This window comes from Abramis brama (assembly GCF_963993115.1).
Source record: "Abramis brama genome assembly, chromosome: 3".
NCBI lineage: Eukaryota > Metazoa > Chordata > Actinopteri > Cypriniformes > Leuciscidae > Abramis > Abramis brama.
The window spans coordinates 53,776,148-53,800,986 of record NC_139965.1 but is presented as its reverse complement, the minus strand read 5'-3'; the positions used below and the strand labels follow the sequence as shown (position 1 = coordinate 53,800,986).

Here is a 24,839-nt window from a genome sequence, read left to right as displayed (position 1 = left end):
AACATAATCTGCCTCATGTTCCCCTAGAGCAGTGGAGATTGGAGCAATAGACTGCATACATGTTGCAATGACTCTAGGGAATCCTATCATAAGATTAACAGAATAATAATAAAAAAGATTTAAAATAATTCTTAACATGTATTGTATAGTACATTTGTGAAATTTGCTTTTTGAAAAAAAAATGTGTTCATGTGATGTCACCCTATCAATATATCTTACCGGCAATTTTATAAAAGCCCTATTTTATGGACATGGTCGATAAATGTCCGGGGAACACTATAATGAAACTATTCATATACTCCTGCAGAGCGAGGACCACCTTGCGAATGGTTTGACAAACCGTGTTTTCCCCTAGCTTCTGTGCGTCACCCACCGTGCAAGAATGTAGCCTACCACTTGCAAAAAAACGCAACGCAATATTTGCGATACAGTAGGCTAAGTGCATGAATCCGACGTGTTAAATTCTTTATGTGCGGCTCAAGAAGTTCGCAAAGATAAGACATTGCTTCCGTGGAAAATCTGTATCTTTCATACAAATAACTATCAGTTAAGGCAAGGGGATTTTGTCTGGCTAAAAACTCTTTCTCTAGGAAGTGCTCGTCAAACAATTTGCGCTGAGATGTCCACCGGATTTGGAAGAAAAGGTGAAGTCATTGCAACAGACACTGGGAATAAGTTACGTCACCTATATGTTTCTTTGCTCTCAGCTGATTGGTCAAACTTCAGTCTGAGATCTTGAATCCAGAACATAACCTGCCCCGGAGCAGGTTAGCCGTGCAGCGTAAGATACCATGGCGACGAACACCGATTAAAGCCAAGCTACTTTCATACCTAAAACCCAGGGTTGGCGGAAACCAAACTGAAACATAGCTGGCTAGCCACCTAATCCGGCTTCATGGTACAGGCCCCTGCTCTGAACCAGGAAAAGTGTTTTTTAGTAGTGTATACTTTGTCTGTGTCCTACATTAAAGCAGTATTTAATACCCTGAAATTCCCTAGATTTATTGCCATTACAAACGCCATTACAAACGCTGCTTTAAATGTCTCTTTCAATGCTTTTGAATGGTTTCCAAGCATCCAGCAATTCATGTTTATGTTTTGGTCTTTTCAGAGTCATTTTGGCCATCAGGGACGTGGCTTTGGTATTCAGGGCCTCTGTGCAACTAGTTGCTGTGGGCCCCCTTGAAATCATATTTTGGGGTGGGGGTTTTGGGTCTCTGGTTTACTGGTTGCGAGGGCAGGAGAACCTGTCTCTCATATAAGATCTGATCAACCAATAGCAAACCACAAACATCCAACCATCCAGTCAACCCCCTTATGGACAAAATTAAATCCAGCCCTACTTTTTTTTTCTTTTCAGAAGCCATTTCACTCTGATATATGCTGCAATATGGAAGCAAAGACTATCACAACTTGTGTTTTATGATGAGTTTAACACACATTTCAAAGTGACAGATACCAACCACCAGAAGTGACATGACTTCCACTCACTAGTAAATATCTGAAATCCAGAAGTTTTCCTGGCTCGGTTTCATGATTTATGTACTGAACAACCACCGACAGACAAGCTGCCTCAATTCCCAAGGCATAAACAAATCAAACAGAATATAAATAAGGGCATAAAACGCAATGTGCCGTGCGCTTCCTCTTAAAGTCTGTTTGGGACACTGCTCTTGAAGGGAAAACTGCTGAAATAATTGGATGCAATGAATTTCAGAAGAGAGATGCGATGTCTGCTGTGAGAGGCTGCCATGGGCTAAGTGAACAGATTTGAATTTAGGATCAGTGCTATGCTTGAACTAATAATGTTTATGCATAAAGTCTGAATTGGGATTACTCTAGTGTTTGCCTGATATCGTGAACTGAAAAGAATTATAATATTTTACTGTGCGTTGATGTATTCAAAGCTGTGAGCTGTAGGCCTATGTAAGTTCCACATGCCTGATGACAGAGTCACTCCAGCGGCTACTTGCTGGGAACATTTTGCTCCTTAAAATATTGGGAGATACAAACTTATAAGCGAAACTGTATTTACTGCTTCCATTACTCAGATCACAGCTCAGGACTAAACTCTAAAGCCTTCTGAGTTGTTACTGTATGTGGTACATTTCTTAAGAAAACTAACTGGAGGGTGTGCAGTTATCCATTTAAAAATTAATAAATTACCCATTTAAATTTGTTTTTGTAAGGAGTAGTATGCAAGAACAATTTATGTTAGTCTAGCATTTGAGCCTTTAGATGAAACCGGATCTATCACGCAAAACAAATTCAGTCCAAGTGTCTCCACACAGTTAAATAAATAATGTTAAATGAAAGCCATGTCAATATCCTGGAAAGCATATCTCATTGAGGTTATTGACCCCATGGAAGCATCAGTTATTATTATTATATTTCAGTTATTATAATCAGTTTTAGTTATTTTAATATGTTTATTTTGATTTAAACTAACAAAAATGTTTATGGTTTCAAGTTTTAATAACCCTGGTTGTAACACACAACAAATTAACATAACATAAAAAAAGGCATCAAGTGCAACAGACTTTTCCATTTCACCTGCTGCCTGGTGTCTTTTTGACCCATCATGAAACATTGGCATTAGCTTCTGCCAAATTTGAATAAATTCACAACAGTAATCCCAGCTTAATATGCTAAAGTCCCCCTGTGGTGAAAATCAAGATTTTAATTATGTGGCATTTTTATTATACTTTAAGACAAACCATGTGCAAATTCATAAGTCAACACCATTGTGGAGTATTTTCTCCTTAAAACTGCAGTGAACCAAAGACAGTCTCAAAAACATGGTTTGAAATCGCTGGTGTTTCTAAGGTCACAAGCTACCTTATAACCAATTACGTGTGATCATCATCAAGTGAATCTCTGAGCTGGTGCGAGTGAGTGGAGGTAGGGCTAATTTGCATATTCATTTAAATGAGGCAAGGGTGTAGAGTTACATTCAAGCTATTTTATGACATGAAGATATTTTTTTTCAAGGAAAAAACTTTTAAATATGTATAATTTTGATGATCAAAGATGAGTTTTAAGGGAAAAAATTATTGACTACATAGGGGACTTTAATTTTCTGAACTAAATAGGCCTATGATAAATGTAATATAGCCTAACGTTTTATATTTCACCTGGAAGATAATTATTTACCTGTATATTTTTTTCTTCAGCAAAAAAAAAAAAAGGATGTGAATGACAAAAGTTTCATCACCATACTTCCATCGAAAGCCATTATTTTCATATATGAGTAAGAACGGTACAGTACAGGCTGCTCAAAATGCACGCGCTCCTGTAAAATGAATCCCACAAGATTTCATACAACCACCCTATCACCTGCTTCTGAATATGTTTCTCAATGAATAATTCAACAATGTAGCCTATACGTGCGCATCCTCCTGTACAAATGCAGCGTTTCTTGTCTAATAGGACCAAAGAGCAAGAAAAAGCATCTGGAGAATATGTGTAGCAGTGGGAAGACAGTGACTGACGACCTGCCATAAGGCAGCAGGGAGATGCCAGCGCACCGTGGAGTCAATCAGTGTGTCACGTCAAACTTCTGATTTTAGTCCTAGTTGAGAAGTTTTACAGTACTAGAGTGAAAGGTAGTCAGTGGCAGCAAGGGGACTGTGACAGGAGATGGTGGAGACGACAGATTTGCCTCCTACTTGTGGAGAGATCCTACAGTGCATCGTGCTGCACTGTAACACAAAGTTTTTTGGTTCTTTCTCTTGCTTTTACATTCTATTTTCAGTTTATTTTGCAATGCGAAAGCTGTTTTCTGTGAATGTGCATGACTTCTGATTCAACAATCAGATTGCCGAAACACGCCACCCTCAGCCGGACTGAGTGGCAAAAGAGCTGCTGCGTGACTGGAGTTAAAGGGTTAGTTCACCCAAAAAAGAAAATTTTGTCAGTAATTACTCACCCTCATGTTGTACCAACCCCGTAAGACTTTCGTTCATCTTCAGAACACAAATGAAGACATTTTTGATTATATCTCAGAGCTGTCTCACTCCTCCATAGGCTTCTCTGTAATTGAAACTTGCCGGCCCAGAAAGTTAGTAAAGACAATGTTTAAAATAGTCTAGTGACTACAGTGGCTCAACCTTAAGTTTATCGAGCGATGAGAATACTTTTTGTCGAAAAATAACGACTTTATTCAACTATTCATTTTCTTCTGTGTGGGCCTCTGAGTGAGTTCACGTAGTGTAACAGCGCAGCGCTTCTGGGTTGTACGTCAGAACGTAGGCTCACTATTGGTCAGCATCACACACATGACTAGCGTCGGCCAATAGTGAGCCTACTTTCTGACGTACAACCCAGAAGCGCTGCGCTGTTACACTACGTGAACTCACAAGTCGTTATTTTTGGGGGGGTTTTGCCGGCAAGTTTGGATTACAGAGAAGCCTATGGAGGATTGATCCAGCTCTCAAAAAAACTTAATTTGTGTTCCGAAGATGAACGGAAGTCTTACGGGGTTGTAACAACATGAGGGTGAGTAATTACTGACAGAATTTTCATTTTGGGGTGAACTAACCCTTTAATATGGGAAACTGCGACAATGCGAGTAAAACAAACAATTATCAGTTTATACTAAAGGTTGGACTCGATATAGTGTTCCTTACAACTTACCAAAGATCCAGTGATCCATGGATATTGACATGCAGCCAGGAATCATGTTTCCTGATATTTATATATGTGCATGATTTTGACGCAGGGGAAATACATAAAGCAAAGCCTGTGAACACTTTATATAAATACAAATAGTTCTAAATCCATGTGATCACTTATGTTAATGTTATTTATTTCATCATATCATCCAGCCCTAAAACTTAGTTTATTTAAAAACATCCAATTATGCAGAATATACGATGATAAATATTTAATTGATGAGTTGTCAATACAATATAACAATGCAATATATAGGGTTTGATTTTACCCTTAAGTAATACCCCAACTGACAACTGTGTCAGCATATTGACACAAAATGATTACTGCAAAACCACCTTTCGCTGCCTGGATCAAGTTGTTCCTGTGAATCGCATCGATCCATTTGCTTCTCTGTTCTGTAGCTTTCGGCAGTAAGAATATATCTGATTTCTTGTCAAATCTATTTGTACAAAGCTCTTTGCCGTTTTAGATGCGTTTTGTGTGTTTTTCGTGGCATTCACGCTGAAAACAAATGCTGCCGCTCAGTCTTTTTGCCACTCAGTGGGCGTAACCACAGTCACTGCGGCCTACGGTGATGTCACACGCATACCCTCTATAGACCTTATGTAGCCCCGCCCCTTTTCAGCACTGCGCTTGTCTTTTGTCTTCCGATTTGTTATGACATCCGCTTCAAACATTACAATGCTCATGATAACTTTTGTTAACTCTAATTAGCTGGTGAAGTGGATTTACTTATTGTAGTCTTCGACAGCGAGGCCATAGAAATATGGTAGCGAACGGAGTGGCCAGTGCTCTTGCCTCACACAGTCCAGCGAACCTCGAACTTCTGTAACTCTTTTCCCAAGATCCCGCCAGAGCCGGACAGTAACAGAGTACATTTACTTGAGTACAGTACTTAAGTACAATTTTGAGGGATCTGTACTTTACTCGAGTATCATTTTTGGGGAGTACTCATGACTTTACTCAAGTACATTTGAGAGGCAAATATTGTACTCTTTACTCCACTACATTTCTATCCATAACCGTGAGTACCCGTTACTTCTTCTAAAAAAAAAAGAAAAAAAAAAAAGGAAAAAAGACACATCTCGGAAACCCTCAATTTGTTGTTTCCCTCTCAAATGTGATTGGATTGTGCAGGCGTCACTGATTGGGACAGCCTATCAGCAATCACCTTCAGATTTCTGCCAAAGTCAACTCCATGGTCAGATTTAGATAAGAGACGAAACCATGGACTAAACAATGGATGAAGACGCAGCAGGTCCATCCCGGGAGCGATATTTTTTTTTCCAGGATGGTAGGGGAAGACTCATGAATATTCATTAGGGAAGTCATCCCTGATTGGTCTTAATCCCAGTGACGGGTAGGTTTAGGGGCGGGGTTAGGGAGGTCATAAGACCCCCAGTGACGGGTAGGTTTAGGGGTGGGGTTAGGGGTAGGTCATCAGACCAATCAGGGATGACTTCCCTAATGAATATTCATGAGTCTTCCCCTACCATCCTGGGAAAAAAAATATCACATCCCGGGAATGTGCCAACCCGTGCCCCCACCTCGCCAGACTATTTCAATTTTCTGAACAACTTAATGATATTTTTCGCTTCAAGTGTTTGCTGTGCTTACCAATGTAGTAGGCAGTAGTAATGCAATATTTAGAAAATGTACTCTTGTACTCTTGATACTCAAGTACTTTTAAAAACAAGTACTTTAGTACTTTTACTTAAGTAGACATCTGACTGTAGTACTTTTACTTGTACTTGAGTAAAATTTAGCAAGAGGTATCTGTACTTTTACTCAAGTAATGTAGCTGTGTACTCTGTCCGCCTCTGGATCCCGCCCACACATAACTGCACAGGATCGTTCTTCAGAAGAACAGCCTGCGCATTAAAGCCCCACACAACCAGAACACATGAAAGAACATACATGCACCTAACCCAAGTCTTTAGACTTACTACAATATACAGAGCTACCGCAAAAACGGAAGTTCAAACACAAAATTCTAAAGGTGGCTGTGCGCTTGTTTCTCTGGAGCATAAGATCTATAGAAGTTTACCCAACTATGACGACTTCCACTTCTGAGAAACCCGGAAATGTGAAAGGGTCCATAGCTTCCGGCGAGCAGCTGAAAATATTTTCAGACCTGAAAGTTTATTACCATGGATCATTTAAAACAAACAACCTCCGGAGAATCACCGGCTGTAAAACAACAACAACAAAAAACTTGATTTATTTGTTCAGCCACTGATGTCATAAATCCATGTGTTTACCGGTGCCTCAGACCACATTCATCCGCTCAGTGGAGCAGAGCAGCGGCACAATCACAACAATGTTCTGTCCAAAACGTGGTGCTCTTCTATTCTTAACCACTAGGGGGCCATAATTAACAGTGTCTCTTTCATTTTTTAATGAAATATATAATTTGTTGTTTTTTTCCTCCTGCTTCATTATTCTTGAACTAGTGAATGGGTAACCAGATTAACCTCAAACCTGCAGAGACTGTAAGCCTCATAACTCCATTAGCTCTGACTCCCATCTGTCTCCCAAAAGCCCTTCCTGCCGCATCAGCTGCCTGGCATCATGCCGCCCGATGTGCCCGGTGTATGTGAAATACTGAGAGAGATTAAATAAGAAAAAGCTTCTCTTCTGCAGAACAAGCAGTTCAAACTTTGCCTTTTGATGTATTTGCAGTCAGGAGCAGCTGCCAGCTGAGTCCACTCTGAGGTGTGTGTGCCGCTTCTCAAGAAGTATGGATGAATGTGTGTGAAAGGGACAGAAAGCAATAACTTATACAAGTCTATATGCATGCATTAGGTCATAATCCTTCTAAGTATTTTCAAGGTCAAAATGAATACGTTTTGTTTTCTGAATTAAATAAGATAAAATACAATAAGACAATAATTTTTGGCAGTGAAACAACACATACAAAACATTCAAAATCGAGCGGTTTATATGGCTTCAGTATTGCATACTGTCTGTAATCTGGATTGTGTTATGGATTTTATTCAGATGCTTTGATTCTGACCAGTACATTGGCACATTATCTAAAGTAATTTCATTTCAATATCTTGATTTAAAGGGATAGTTCACCCAAAAATGGAAATTCTGTCATTTACTCACCCTTAAGTTGTGACCTGTATGAATTTCTTTCTTCTGCTGAACACAAAAAGATATTTTGAAGAATATTTGTAACTAAACCGTTGTTGGGCACCATTGACTTCAATGTTATTTTTTATTTTTCCATACAATGGAAGTCAATGGGGTCCATCAACTGTTTGGCTACCGACATTCTTCAAAATATCTTCTTTTGTGTTCAGCAGAAGAAAGAAATTCATACAGATTTGGAACAACTTGAGGCTGAGTAATTGATGACAGAATTTTCATTTTTGTGTGAACTATCCCTTTAAGAATAAATAAATATTTATATATATTTGTCTTATATTTAAGACAAATCTACTAAGTAAAAAAATATTTTTTTTGCATTGAATGATACATAAAACTAACAGTCGAGGGGTTTATTTGCTTCAGCATTGCATACTATAAGTAATCTGGATTGTGTTATGGATTTTTATTCAGCGTCTTTGTATCCAATAAATCACCACATTTTAGACATTTCTAAGGAAAGTGTCTTCAGACCCTTCAGACCTTCAGTTCCACCTCCTATTATAGAATAGAAGAGTCACTTGGTTCAATCGGCTCTTTCTTTATGGAGGCACCTTCCAAAATATTTTCAAAGTAAGCTCTTTGAATCCCCACAGAGGCTTGAAAGTTGACATTTTCACAGGCGGTTTGGTCAAAAGTAATTGAAGATATTTGCGTTGCTGGAGCCAGAACCAAAACTGCATCTTCAGCCTCCTCCGCTATCAGGCACAGCTCCACTAAAACCTCACCCTCGTTCACAGTTGGGCTTCCCTCCATTTCCCGACCGGAACACGTTTTTGTGCAGACGCCTGTCTTTTTTTCAACAGGACCCTCCTTCATCTCAGTCCCGACCTGCCCATTAGTCTGCCTCACAATGTCTGTCCCACACAAGACGATCTCTTGCCTGTTGTCAGGGGTGACAGGTGTGTCCACCTCCTCTCCGCCTCCATCTGGACAGGGGTGGGAGCCGCGCCACATGTTCGGGAAGCTGTCATTGCCAGCTGTGTCCTGCTCCCATGGCGATGGCCCTCCTCTTCCTGTCCTGTCATCTGAGCCAATCAGGGGGACAAAGAAGATTAATGGACATTGTGTTAGTGCCATGCTAATGAAATGGAGCCCTGCGAGGCAAATGTGTCGTTTACCACAGTAGTGAAGCTCAGTTAAGAATTCACACCATGGTGAGTAGCGCTTGGCCAACGGGAGAAAACTGTGAGGGCCACAGCGGTACAATCCAGAGATCACATTACAGATTTTGTTAGTGGTGTCTGCTAAAGGTGAAGTATGTAGTTTCTGTGACACTAGCGCCACCTAGCGGAATTACAAAAATAAAGCAACTTTGCAAATACCCCTTTCGCGTATACAGCTCTTACGGGGACATAAAGGCATGTCTCAACAGGTAAGAATAGGCTACTTTCAATAAGGTCCAACATATTAAGAATACTTTTAGCCATGTTGCTATGTGTCATTGTCTAGACTCTAGAGCGAACACGAGCATCTCACTTATAATAAACCCATTCAAAGTATCTGCACTGGGCGCATTTTTTGACATAATGCACCACAGCTGTTTGATGTGGTCTAACTGGATGCATCAAAGGCCCTGTTTACACCTGGTATTTAGATGTGTTTTGGCTACATTTAAATCACTCACAATTCTTACATAGTGACAAAGCATGTGTAAGTTTCAAATAGCACACTAGAAAATAAAATATACACAACAAAGGCATCCAGCTGGGAAAAGGAGTGTGACGGCCTATCAGCGATGGCAACAGCTTAGTTCTGCCTCTCCTCTGCATCATTGATGCCTATTCTGCTGGATTACTGACCCATATTTGAGAGCATTCAGCTAAAAGGTTAAACACTGCATGCAGCTTATTTGTGGGACAACAGAAACGAGAAATACCACTTTACATAGAAGCATCCATATTTATGGGGCAGTCCTGACTGCAAAACACGCCCCAAAAGTTGGTGAATGTCAGCGAACGAGAATTCACTAGCATTTGCCAAATGCCATGACATTTGAAAGGGATTGGGCGTTCATCTGGCCTGACCAATGAGAGTATGCGTGAAGGATAGGTGTGATAGCAAAGGGACAAGAGGGGTGGGCTGTTCAGAGAATTAGCTAATTACAGCTCTTCAACCTCTTGGCGGGATGATTAGCAAATGGCAGATTTGGTTACACACAATTACACACGCTCACCTGCAGGAGGTCGTGGGTTAGTGGTTTTCTGTGCTTCTGGCTGATGCGGATGGTCAATAGAGCACACAGGAGTGGCACTCAGAGTGATGGCATCTCTGCCTCCTGTTGAACGCCAGAGAGGAGCTTGACATCATTTACAGTGTGAAAGGACTGTTATCAATGCAAACTACCAATAGATGATGAAGGGAATGAATCTCTTTTATATAACCAGATGTACAACACACTTAAAAGTGCAGTAAGCAATTTCTGAGAAACACTGTTGAAAGTGGATTGGACAGAGCACCACAGAACACTTGTAACCAATCAGCAGTAGGGGGCGTGTCCCCTCATGACGGGGGAGGAGAGAGAGCTAGAGGGAGATCAGAAGAAGGACTGTAGAAAGAGAGATGGCTGAGAGACATTACAAAAGAAAAAAGGAATATCACTTTAAAAAGAAGGGTTATGATCAGGCAAGAACTTTAAGATCAGCTTTAATATTAGAAATGCTTTCCAGCGCTGGAGAGACAGAAGCGGAAAGGCCTGAAAATGAATGCAGAGGTTGTGTTGTTTCTGCTCCATACGTGAGTAACATTGGTTTTGTTATGTTTCACAGAATCAAGATATGCTGGTGTTGTAATGTTAGCTATAGTAACAGGACAGTTTTGAGTGTCATTGTTTGCCTTAGAGTCCTGCACGGGTTTGGATAAATTTTGCTCAAACAGGTGAAAAATATCCAACTGTGTCGGATATGGGTGCGGGTCGGGTCGGACACGGGGGAAACACGGGTCTAAAAACGGGTTTAAAACAATCACATGCAAACGTAAAAATATATGTATATTTTTAGGAACACATCTACAAAAATATGCCTGTATTTCAAGTTGATGAAATAATTTAAAATCCACATCAGTTTATTTGTGCCCACGCGCCACGCCCTCCCAGGAATCTATAACGTTACCTATAGGCTACTTTCACTTTTAAAAATTCATCCTAACCGATCGCGATACCGATAGCGATCTGCTTGCAGTCGTCGAGATGGATGCTGAGGAGTTGAAGAAAAGAATAGCTAGTGGAGATTGTAAAGTTGTCGACAATACGTCATAAAAAATCAAGTCCAGTGTGTGGGAGAAATTTGGAGATATCTGAAAAAAAAATATTGTGAACGGCTTATTTGCTGCATGCAGTTTCGTGTTGGATAGCCACAAATGTGGAACTTCATCGCCGAGAAAGCACGCAGATAACTGTGGTAACAAACCAAGCAGTTCTATCGAACAGTATTTTTTCAAATTTAACACTGTTAAGTATGTGTGGTGTGCAGGGCGTGTTTGAACCCAAAATTGTCAAATGTAGGTTAGACGAAATTGCGTGGCATATAGTGTTGTAGCCGCGTCTGTTCGATTGGTAAAATGTTACAAGTGTATAAATGTGTCTATAATGTGATTGGCTAAACTGATTTTATTTCGGGTGCGGGTCGGGTGTCGGTTCTATTTTAAGCGTGTCGGGTCGGGGGCGGATTTTAATTAGTGCTGCTGTCGGAAAACGGGTCGGATGCGGTTTTAAGCACTGCGGGTACGGGCGGGTGCGGATTTACAAAATCGGACCCGTGCAGGACTCTGGTTTGCCTGGAGCTGGTGTTGCTTCTTGTGACCAACAATAAACAATGAACTCTTGCCTTTATATACTCTTGTGTACTGTATGTTCAATTTTTTGTTCTTCCTTGTCGTTTGTTCATCATCTTCAGCTTCAGCTATGATAAAGAGACATCCACTCTTGCATTATGTGTTTGTGCATTTTGGGGGTGGAGCAATGAAGGGAGGGATGCGTTTGTTTGGGCTGATCTCAAATAGCAAGAGTTTCTCAGATATCGCTTACTGCACCTTTAAAGCAATAAAAAAACAACTTCAATAATACAGTGTAAAAATAAATAGTAAAATAATAATAATAATAATAATAATAATAATAATAATAATAATGTTATTTAAAATGAATTAAAAGATAAACAAATAACATAATTATTAGTGCACACAATTTGTAATGCATTTCCATAAAATCAAATTAAATAATATTTATAAAAAATTGGCACATCAAATTATGTGTGCAATAATTTTACTTTGTATTTAAAATAATTTATTTATTTAATTACATATTGTAAATAAAATATAAATATATTTTGTAAATGAAAAAAAAAAAAAAAAAGTCAATTTAATACTTTATACTAAAATTTATTACAGAGTAGGTGGCTTACGACCGCTCTGAGCAGATTTTTTTTTAAAAATGCATTGTGGCATAAAATTAACACAAAAATGTATGGATAGTAAGCCATTAAAATGACTAAAAATAATAATAAGAAAAAAAATAAATGTTATATATATATACATACATACATTTACACCGCTCTCCTAACACAAAAGGTGACATTATATAGAGGTACTGTATATATGGAGACTGAAAAGTTCAGACTGGCCACATACACTCACACACAGAAAGTGACTACAGCTCCCTCATCTGTCTTCATTAGTACTGGCTGCATGCATCACAGGTTAATGCCATATGTTGCCCACAGGGGACTGAGCACTATATGCTGGTGCCATCATAACACTGGCCACCAGTGCTTCCATGCTTCCACTGTCTGATCAGTTTAAACACTGCTTTCTAGGGCCACTGTGGTATGAAATATAATAAACAAGAGAGTCGTGCAGTGAATAGGAACCACAGCAGCGTAAAGAAGCACTGAGCTTAAGAGATCAACATGAACATGGATTGTAAGCCTTGTTGCCACAAAAAGTGTTTGGTTACTTAAAAGTAATATTTAACACTACAGCACGTACTGTATCAAATTTAATATGCACATTTCTCAGGACTATTATCAATTTGGTTGCTGAAAAACCTGTTGCACACAATCTTCTACATGCCTGTGTCTTTTTGCTGTGAAATCGTGACTGATTTTTATTAATTAAACATAAGAATAAGTTTTCTATTACGATTTCAAGATGAATACTTACTGGACTAAAGTAACATAGATTTACCTGATTATCCATACATCTTTAATTCGTTTTTTGTTGTTGTTAAAAAAAAAACATTAAAATGTGAGTATCAAATATGATCCATCAGGCTTGTGAGGAACGTTTATTTATTCATCTCTCAATCATCATTGCTTAGTTTTATGATGAAAGCTCTGCAGTTTCTATATAATGCAACACAATATATTTAAATATCATCTTACTAAAACGTATTATTGGGTGTATAGAGTGACTACTGATAATTATGCATTTTATGTAAGTAGTCTGCTACACTGTTATAAAGATCTCATTGATTTACTTTACAAGCTATCAGAATTTCATCTTTTTGGCCATATAAATATCAGCAACTGCAGTTTTTGCTCAGTTTGAGCATCTGAATAAAATTGAAGTGTTTTCTCCTTTTCAAGCTCTATTCTTTTTAGATTTTGTCTTAAAGTTCAATGAGCTATTGGATTTAAAAAAATATTTTTCTGACTATAATTTAATGTTTCAGGCTTTATAGGGTTAAAAACATCATTGCATTAAAATAACTAAATTGGTGTCAATAAAAAAAAAGAATAAAAAAAAAAAAAAAATGAACCAGTCAGTGATTTCCAAAACAACATTTTACTGTATGTACAAACAAAACAGAGAAATTTTTTCAAAAATCTCTTCATACAGGTATGGAACAACATGAGGGTGAGTACCAGTAAATGATGACAAAATGTTCGTTTTTGGGTTGACTATCCCTTTAAGAGTGGTTTGAGTGGCCAAAACTGGCCGAAAACTTTTTGGCCACACTTTATGTAAATCTCCAGAAATGATCCTAGATTGACAGCTGACAGCAGCCATGCGCCTCCATATGTTCCTCTGGACTCAAGATCTCAAGAGAGGGTTTATTTTTAAGAGGCACTGAAATGATGCTTAAGCAGCTCTAAGCTCAACTTCCTTTGTTTGAAAAGGTCATTGTTGTGTTATGGAGACCGGCTTCTGAGCTAATTAAAAAGCCGGGCTAATTCTGTATGCCGAACAGCATGGGGCTTCACTGCGGCTGCTTCATGGCCCGCTGTGCAAAACAGGATGGATGGATGAGAGGCGATCCCCACCTGGCAGCTGCCCATCCATCCATTCATTCCCTGCTTGTCCCTGCCTCACACTGGGGAACAAAACCATCTAGTTTTATGGACAAACTGAGCTTTGCGTCACATCGTACGGCTCGAAGTCACAGAAGTCGCTGCAGAAGACTGCTAATTTCCTCTCATGGTGACTTCTGGCACATTTCAAACAAGAAATGATCTCTCTCACTTGTTGTTTTGTCATTGCGATGACAGGTAAGAGGAGTCGTAAGGGGAAAACAAGTTTAAGTCAGACAGGCTGTTCTGACAGGACTGCAGTAGTCAACGAGGAAACAAGTACAACCTGTCAACTAAACAGACAACAAGAAAAAAGGATGGGGATGTCCAAGATCTTAAAAAAAAACAACTCTTCTATTTTCTTTCTCGAATGCACTCACTATGTCCATGCTAAGCACACTTAAGCATACTTTTAAAAATAGTACTTATTACAGAAATAATATACTTTAAAAGAATATACTTATTTGATAGCTGAATGTAAAGTTTTCAGACACTTAAATGCATGTTATTTGCAATGAAATTAAAATGCAATTAGCTGAACTGTAAAGTGCTTTTTTGACCCACTTATTTAAGATTTTTCTTTATATCTAGGCCTAACTTCAAAATGACTTAAACTGTCTTTTTAAATATCAAGCAATCTAAAATACATTTCTATTGTAATATAATTTCTATTGAAACTTATAAGTCATGTATTTTGATATATTTAGTATTACACATTTGTAATGATGAATTTGCAATTTAGTCAATAAAAAAAAAAAAAACTTTAAATGTAATATTGAATACACTACAGCTCAAAATATAATCAAGTACTTTACATGTGCTTTAATATCTGAGTCAACACATCAAAATAAATGCATTTCTTTAAAGCAAGACAAAAGATTGTTAAAACAAAGCTTTAAAATGTACTTTAAAGTAAAACTTTTAGCTTGGCATTTACTAAGCGCACTTTTTAAAAGTGTACTTAAGTGTGTTGTAGTCTCTTAAACTAAAGTGGCTTTTTTTTTGGCTATCATATTATCTGCAAGTATAGTTTAAAAAAAAACAAAAAAACATTTTAAGATCTGAAGTACACTTCAAATGCACATTCAATACAATTAAGTGCACTTCTTTTTCACAAGTGTATTATACTGACACCTATTGGCATGGAGGCACACACCAAATCAGCTTTTATTAGGCTACTATTAGTCTCCATCTCATGTGAGTCACTTTAAACATTTTGTGCCAAAAGTACTATTAATTTCTTTAGAGTTAAAACTTCTTTAATGAGGGAATAAAAATTGCGAGTGCACTTTAAACTGATTTCCCCCGTTCATTTCTGCAGGCCACCAACTCTGCCATTCGATCACTTTCAAATACTGAGTTGTGATCCTCTCTCTCATCCACAAAGTTCCCTAATAATACCACATTCCCCAAATGTGTTTGTAATGTGGGCAATCAGTTTCAGTAATGGATGCCTGTCAGTTTTATGGGCAGAATGACAGTCTTATGACATGTGAGCATGTGATCTGTGCTTCAGTGACAGTGCTTTACTACCCTCTTGTGGATGGCGACTGCAAGTACTTCTCTTGTACTGGTGCTTGTACTGCCATTTTACAAAAGTAGGCCAATGTAGACACTTATTAAATGGCCCATATGCCATATAAAATTAAATGAGGTCCTTGAAACTAAACTAAAATCGTTTCATTAGTGGCGCTTACCAAGTCAAGCATCACTTCAACTATTGCTCATACTTAAGGTTAGGGATTTGAACCAATGTCTAATTGTATGAATTGTACCCATTACTTTTCTAAGTGACCAGACTTGCAAGTTTTGCCTGGTGAACAGTAAAATGGAAGAAACTGGGGCAGGATATAATATACTTTAATGTCATTTCTATAGAATCTTGTGTCATGTATTTGTAATTAATTACACATTTGTAATTAAGTTGCAATTTAGTGCATTTAAATATATATTAACTTTAAATGCAATATTGAATAACACACTACAGTTCAAATTATAATCAAGCACTTAACATGTGCTTTAGTATGCAAGTCACCAAATTAAAATAAGTGTACTTCTTTAAAGCATGACAAAACACTATCAAAACAAAGATTTAAAAATGCATTTTAAAGTAAAACTTTTAATTTGATCTTAGAAAGGTTATAGGTTTGTCTAAACTGTAACTTTTTGTGCTACAGAGAAGAATGACATCTCAAATCAAACAGCTTGTTGAATCTCATCTAAAGACTAGAATATCATTATTGTATTCAAGGCTACAATTCTATCCTACAAACACAAAGATATTAGATAATTAGATATCCGATAATGTGAGGGTATACGGACAATTAATTCTAGTTACAATTGAACAATATCAACAAATGGAAAATGAAAAGCACAAAAACATGATCAATTTGCAAGAAACTCTTACCTGGGAGACTCCAAAGTCCCGAAATTTCCAGAGTCTTCAACTTCATCTCCAAATCAGCAACTCGGTTTCCCAGAATTCTATAATTCACAATAAATTCACCCAATACAGATTTATGTATAATATGAGACATCTTTCTTTCAACACTTTGTGTATGAAGCCTGCAGGTAAGATATTTAAAGGGATAGTTCACCCATAAATTAAAATCCTATTATCATTTACTCACCCTAAAGTTGTTAGAATTTCTTTCTTCTGTTGAACACAAAAGAATATATATCGAAGAATATGGGTTATTTTTCCATACAATGGAAGTCAGTGGGGTCCATCAACTGATTGGTTAACGACATTCTTCAAAATATCTTCTTTTGTGTTCAGCAGAACAAAGAAATTCATACAGGCTTGGAACAACTTGAGGCTGAGTAAATGATGACAGCATTTTCATTTTTGGGTGAACTATCCCTTTAAATGTTGCTTTTTTTTTTAAATACACTGGTAAAAAGTTGTAAATAAAGATTAATGGAGAACATTTTACAAGAAAATTTTATTTCAGTCTTTCTACTTCAAAATATCATGTTTAATTCAACGTGTTACTTGCCATCTGAAATTGTGAAATTTACTGAGTGAAAATTGTTTCTACACCAAACTTTTTTAAGTGTACAGGCTATTTCTGAACTGTCAGTGCAAATATAGTTACACACAAACCTGTTGGTCTGTCTTTGGTGTTGAATGATTATGTTCTTCTCATGAATGGTCTCTAGTAAGGCTGTCGCTAAAGACTTCAGGTCTGAGATAGACTGAGGTGTGGCTGGTAAACTGCAACCACTCTCCTCTGACAGCAACCCTTGCACTGCAAACAGCAGGAATAGAGGCGTATTTGAGTGAATAAACGTACACAAGTGTATGCAGACATATGCTGTATTGCAACATTTCTTTGCTTCTAAGCCTTCCAAGAAAAAAGCAATCACATGACTCAAGCACCTTGTTTAGGAGAAAGGACTCCAGTAAGAGCGCTGCTGTTAGACTTGCAGGAGATTTCAGGATTTCTTCTTCGATCCAGAGCAGTCTACAAGATATTCAGGAAGACAGCAATATTGCAAATACAGAGAAATATTACAATATGAATTATACAATTTTATAATAATAATAAAAATGAAACAATAAAATATTAAAGCCGTGTAAAAGACTTCTCAGCCTTACCTTATATTTCTGTATGTTACTCTTCAACAGGCTGACCTCCTCTTGAACTTGTTTTAATCTCTCATGCAAGTATCTGCAATATGACAAAAGCTTTTGTTGCATGGAAAAACACATCTCATCTAAACTGAAAAAAGACAACATGCATGCAAACCATAACTGCTTACAAAACACATTCAGTCTAAATCTCCGGATTTTTTGTTTTAAAGGGGTGGTTGATTATGATTTCACTTTTCTAACTTTAGTTAGTGTGTAATGTTGCTGTTTGAGCATAAACAACATCTGCAAAGTTACAACGCTCAAAGTTCAAAGCAAAGGGAGATATTTGCTTTTAAAGAAAATGTTTTTTAAGGACTACAACAAACGGCTGGTAGAGACTACAGGACATTCCTCCAGGGTTAGTGACATCACGAACCCTAAGATTTACATAAACCACGCCCCCTGAACACGATTTATAGATGATCAAGACAGAATATGCTAATCAATGACTAGAAGATAACTACACATAAGCTACATAAATTCATCAACAAACCATTCAGAAATGTTGTCTACATGTTGTCACTTCTTAAGTCTCTCCATCATTGTCTGACTCCGGTTTGAACATAAAAGTTCAGTGCATGTCTTTGTGAGGTAAAAGGACACAAGCTGTTGAAGCTCCGCCCTCTGTGCCGGGAACAGCAGCTCATTTGCATTTAAAAGAACACACAAAAAACGTGTGTTTTTGCTCAACCTCAAAAAGTGACAACTTTAACATGCTTTATAAAAATATCTGTGGGGTATTTTGAGTTAAAACTTCACATACACACTCTGGGGACATCAGAGATTTATTTTACACCTTGTGAAAAGGGGATTATACCACCCCTTTAATGGCTAAATCCTTGCTAAATGTCTAACTAAAACCAGCTTCAGATAGTTTTTAAATGGATTCCAACTGGTCCTTTCTGGTGACTAGCTAGCCATGACTGGTCTAAATGATCAATCAGCTGCTGGTGGGGCTAGTTAGAGCTGGCAGTCCACCTTAAACCAGCAGCAAACCGCCTACAGTGATTCAAAAACCAGTTTGAACACTTTAATTTTTTATGATAACTGTAGGCCTCAAGAAGACTTAAAATAAAAAAATATTAAAAATAGCTAAAACAACTCAAAATCAAGCTAATTCTAATTTTAATTCATGCCCTCAATATCTGTTGTAGTTTTTCTTTCTCTCTAGTTTTTCTCATGGACTTTGAAAACCTGGATATATGAGGAAGTCTAATTTTAAAAATGTGATTTCTAGATGTCATGTAAATTAATAAAATCTTAAAATGCCATCAAGCATCACTTTTATCAAGAATCAATATTTTTCTAGTTATGCAAAGCTCCAAAATATTGTGAGTAAAAATATATTTTTTTAAATCCTTATCCAGTAAATTACATGCATCTAGAAAAGCTCAATTGGTTAATTTTTTTTATTTATTTTTTTTATTTATTTTACAAAAATTCTTTATCTAGTAAATTATAAACATCTAGAAAAGATGTCAAATTCATTGGTTAAAAAGAGAGGGTAAAATTATTTTTTACAATTATTTATCCAGTAAATTCCAACATCTAGAAAGGTCAAATTCATTGGTTAAAAATAGAGACTGTAAAAATTGTTAGTAAAGAATATGTATTTTTAAATCCTTTATCTAGTAATTTATAAACATAGAAGTCAAATTCATTTGTTAAGAAGTGTGGATTTTTTTTTTTTTTTATCCAGTAAACTCCAAACATCTAGAAAAGTCGAATTCATTGGTTAAAAAGACTTGGTAAATATTGTGAGTAAAAATTATAAAAAACAATAAATAAAAAATGGAAAAGTCACACATCCCTGAAACCCATTCAGCTCTTTAATATTTGGGAATTCTGTAACTTATTTTAATTATAATTATTTTAGTTACTTATTTTAATCTATGGACACACTTAGTTTCTGTAAATTAAAAAATATTTTTTTGAAAAAAACTCATTACAGCAGATGAAACCTAGAAACCTAGCCTACATGGGTGGGCCATCAAATATTATTGAAAACCACTGATTTTTAAACATGATGAAGATATGACAAGCTACAATAACACTCCCTAACTTGTTCTCCATGCAGAGGGCGTCCACGTCGATGATGCGCTTCTCCTGGCCTCCCAGGATGTGGTTCAGCTCGAGGTTGAGACGTTCAGCTTTCTCCTTGAACACGGTCCTCTCTGCCTTTATATCCTGCAGTTCGTCGCTCACCATCTTCAGACTGTGTTCAAGTTCTTCTCTCTTAAAAAACAGTACAAGTAGATATTCTCACAAAGCACCATATATGATATGAAAATATATGATTAGAAAACAAGAAAGAACTAGAAAAATATGTTTTTCTCATTCACTAGAACTAGAGAAGTGCAATAAATAAGGTTGGGAATCATATAAAACTTAAAGACGCACATGTAGTGCTGCTTTCTCCAGTTGCCTGACCAGATCCTCACGCTCATGAACAGGGAAATGTCTGAACCCGACTTCATCATCTCCAAGCCTCTGTTTTGTGATGGTCATTCTTAACAGCTATGAAGAGAAGATCACAACAGGGATAAGACAAGTACACATATACACTACCGTTCAAAGGTTTTAGATAGTCAGATTTGTTTTTAATGTTTTTTAAAAGATGTCTCTTCCGCTCACCAAGGCTGCAAACAGAAACATTTATTATTATCAATATTGAAAACAGTTGTGTACATTTTTTTTCAGGATTCTTTGATAAATAAAAAGTTCACCCAAAAGAACAGCATTTATCTGAAATAGAAAGCTTTTTTAACATTATGCACTACCGTTCAAAAGTTTGGGGTCAGTAAGATTTTTTTGGAAAGAATTGAAAAAAAAAATAATACTTTTATTCAGCAAGGATGCATTAAAATGCACTATTTACATGATGGAATTTGATTGTCTCCAGAGCGCAAACTGCTTGTGCGCGAGGTAAAAGTGCGCAAGCAGACCACTGAAACTAGTAAAAAACACTTGCATCGCGCTTGGCGCTGCATTGCGCCAGGTGTAAGATTGGGCCCAAAATCTTAAAATGCGCATAAACATACACATATTTTTATTCTTTAAAAAAATTTGCATAAACTACAATGGAAACACATTTGATGAACAAATTCTTGAATGTGCGACAAAAAAAACTCATGTGACTTTACTTCAACAGAGGATGTGATTGGATAACTGGACTAACCAGCGGACCAATCACGTCACACAGCATCTCAAATATTGTTTTAGTCATTATGAAATGCCTGAGCATGTCTGTAATTAAAATGATTTGGTATAATGACCTCCCAGAACTATCTCACACGATTGCGTTCCCAAACATCAGGCATCCGCCTCCGAACGCAAGATACCATGACAGTGTTTTCATCTGTGCTTTTGAGGCACAAATCATTTTTAAGTAGAAAAGAAGTCACAGGCTTTTCTGGTTGCAGAAACGTCTTATTATTTTACTAGTGATATTTGACGCCAGTTTCCCAGGAAGAGAAGATCTCTTGAACACATGGGATGAAAACTGTGCTTTATTCGCAAATGTTTGGATGCAAAAATATGTTTGCATCCAAATTTTTCTAAAAGTTTGGATGCAAACATAGCTAATTTGAATAGTTTTATGGGTACCTTATTGTCTCCCTGGGTCTCACTGAGTCTCTGAGTCAGTTCCTTCACCTCTTCAACTAGCTGCTTATTTCTCTCCCTCGAATCCATCAACAATTGTGCCAAATTCACCTGAGAGAAAGGCAGAAAAGCAGAGAGAAAAAGAAAGTTATGACCTACAAGAAGTTGAACAGTGAAATAACACAAAGTATAAATCAGCTGACCTGATTTCGTTTTTCTGGGGGAAGTGAAGATTCACCATCCTGAAATACATTATAAAGCATACGGATGAACTAAGAAGCCAAGAAATGATCATCACTTTTAAATATAAATAATAATGAATAGTAATCGGTTAGATGACACACAATTAGTTCTCTGTATTTCTTCTTCAAGCCCTGGTGTGTCTCTCGCAGCTGGTTGGCCATCAGTTTGTACTGGTCTCGCTCCTGCTGACAGGTGTCCAGCTCTTTGGACAGAATGAGAAGGCCGTCCTTCTTGCTCTCCAGTTTACGTTTGCATATCAAGAACTGCAGAAACAAGAAACCAGTGTGGACCTGTGCAGTACCGGTCAAAAGTTTGAAAGAAGTCTCTTATGCTCACCGTTCATTTTTCATCATTTATTTGATCACAAATACTGTAAAAACAGTTTTCTATTTGCACATGTTAAAATTAATATGTGTTAAAATCCTGTAATGGCAGAGCGGAATTTTCAGCAGCCATTACTCCAGTCTTCAGTGTCACATCAGAATCATGGTTTCCACAAAAATATAAAGCAGCACAACTGTTTTCAACATTGATAATAATAAGAAATGTTTCTTGAGCTGCAAATCATCATTTTAGAATGATTTCTGAAGGATCATGTGACACTAAAGACTAGAGTATTGATGCTGAAAATTCAGCTTTGCCATCACAGGTATAAATTACATTTTAAAATATATTCAAATAGAAAAGTTCATTTAAGTTGTAATTATATTTCACAATATTACTGTTTACTGTATCTTTGATAAAATAAATACAGCCTTCTTAAGCATAAGAGACTTCTTAAAAAAAAAAAAAATCTTAAAGGGGTCATATAATGGTACATGCACTTTTACAAGTTGATTGTACTGAAATGTGTGTTGGCAGTGCCTGTACACAACCATCATAAAATGCTAAAAATCCATCCAGTGTTTTTTTTTTTTTTATCTTCTTATATGTTTTCCCCCGTCTCAAATCAAGCCGTTCGATTTTTTGACATCACAAAATTGACGCCCCTCCCACGATGGCGTCTAAGCGATTGAGGTGTTCTGTTCTTGGGTGTAATAAGGAACACAGCAGTCATTTTGATGTTCCTAAATCCGAACCGCTGAAGACGCAGTTGCTGAGTTTTGTTTTCGAAGGGAATATTCCCCACGATCAACGTCAATGCTTTCATATTTGCGCGAATCATTTCACACACCAGACTGCTTTACAAATGAGGGTCAGTAACGTTATAAAGCTGGTTTTGCTAAGAAGCTGCTCCTGAAAAAAGGATCGGTACCAACTATTCGTGTTCCTGCTGCACCTCCAGAAGAACTGAAGTGAGTGTAACGTTTTATTAACCTTTATATTAATATTTATATTAATCTTTGCAAATCGCTAGCACGCTTCATGACGAATGCGGCTAAGGTTTACACTCAGGGTACATTACGGCATGTTTTCTATGTACGACGTTCTCAATATAATTCATAATCCCACGTTTATAATGAACAACGCGTTAAGGTTATTGTGTTACAAACGGTGTACGCACAGAACAGAGGGGCGGGGTGAGCAAAGCTCATTATCATTTAAAGACACATGTACTTAAACGGCGTGCTGAAAACAAAGCTGTTTTTGACCAGGTAAAATGAGTGTTTTCTTACAATACTAATGAGAATTTTTAATTAAAGTATATTACAAACTTTTAATTTAGACCCTAAAGAATCATATTAGCTTGTACAAAAATGGCATTATATGACCCCTTTAACTGGAAGTGTACGTGTAGTGAGGCCAGTGAGGCACAAAAATAGTAAAATAGTAGCAACAATACAAGCATTATAATGAGGCTTTAAATATTTAATTATCATGCATCAATAGGGCAGGCAGTTAAAAGTTAAATAAAAAAAATGTTTTTATTTATAAAGCATTCATTTATAAAGTACCATAAAAACAAAAATTTTGTTGCATAAAAAAAACACATTTCATCTAAACTAGAAAACAAGAAAACATATCAGCAAAACAAAACTGTATGATCGGAAAACCACATTAAGTCTAACACATTCATTCATAATTGCTAAAACTTTATTGAAAATTCTAGCTAAAACCACAGATGGGTTTTACATGGTTTCTAGCTGGTCTTTTGTTGTCACTAAATCTCATGGCTGGTCTTCTCTAAATGATCATAATTAGCTGCTGGTCAGACTAGTAACTGGTAGTTCACCTTGAATCAGCAGCAAACCAGCTAAACCAATTTTTCACCAGTGTTTCTATACCACGGGTCCTCAGCAAACTTCAAAGGGGCCTTAACATGACTAAAAATTATTTAAAATAAGACAAAGTAAGCATTACAATAAGCAAAAACAACTAAAAAATAAATATATTTTTCATTTTAATTCATTAAGTCGAGAGCAAACTTAAACATAAAAACATAAAATTCATACAGTTTTTAACAACTTAAAAGCACATTCGATTTTGTATAAAAGATCGAGTTCAAGTGGTTTTGACAGCAGTGATGCGGTACCATATGGAAACAGCTATCATCATCATCATCATCATCACCACCACCACCACCGTGTTTTAGTAACGCATCACTCACCTCGCTCACTAAACCTTGCCAGTCACTTTCACTTCTTTTGGACGAGTTCATTTCTTCCAGTGTTTGGCGATAATATTTGATGTTATTCAAATCTAAAGCTAGTATTTGCGCGAGCTTTCTGGAGAGGCAGAAACTTCACCCTTCCTCTCAGCCACTGTTTACTCTGGGTCAGCTGGTGCACAAGATCCGGGTTTGTGAAACACTGAAGCAGCAGCGATATTCAGAATATTAGTGAGGGCGTGGCGAGTAACTGTGAATATCTAGTAGCGAATTTATAAAACAATGTGCAAGAAAACAAAAGTGTAGTTTCTCTCTTCTTTTATTTTTTTATTTTTATTGTAGAGGCATTGTACATGTCCAACCAGTAGATGGCAAACACAAATTATGGGAAACACAAAATACCATTTGAGATGAATAGTGAGTGATCAACGTTTGTTCATTGTTTTAAATGAGCTTAATAGTCATTATATATTTTGTACTTATTATTTGCATAATAACAGCCGTTAACTGTTACCCATCTCTTGAATGCACTCAAAGTCGGCAAACTATTAAAAAGGTAGGCTATCATTAGTTACTTCAAACTGTCCACCCAACAATTTTTTTAAATTACTTTTTTATAATATTTTTTATTATTTATTAACCTATTAATATTTTAAAACACGACATTATTTTCTTTAATCTTTTTCAATAATAATTT

The 24,839-nt window shown here is 36.9% G+C and overlaps 1 protein-coding gene across 1 annotated transcript; it reads right to left on the bottom strand.

The window, feature by feature from the left end:
- Nucleotides 1-8,218: 8,218 nt before the first annotated feature.
- ccdc149a (coiled-coil domain containing 149a) lies at nucleotides 8,219-24,337 on the bottom strand. Its single transcript, XM_084109373.1, has 12 exons — nucleotides 24,143-24,337; nucleotides 21,696-21,857; nucleotides 21,555-21,593; nucleotides 21,355-21,462; nucleotides 20,149-20,265; nucleotides 19,811-19,983; nucleotides 17,713-17,785; nucleotides 17,494-17,578; nucleotides 17,218-17,362; nucleotides 16,519-16,595; nucleotides 10,004-10,105; nucleotides 8,219-8,855 (listed from the first exon to the last, which is right to left on the bottom strand). The coding sequence occupies exons 1-12, from the start codon at nucleotides 24,191-24,193 to the stop codon at nucleotides 8,329-8,331; spliced, it is 1,659 nt and encodes a 552-aa protein (XP_083965499.1). The 5' UTR covers nucleotides 24,194-24,337; the 3' UTR covers nucleotides 8,219-8,328.
- Between the last annotated feature and the right edge of the window lie 502 nt (nucleotides 24,338-24,839).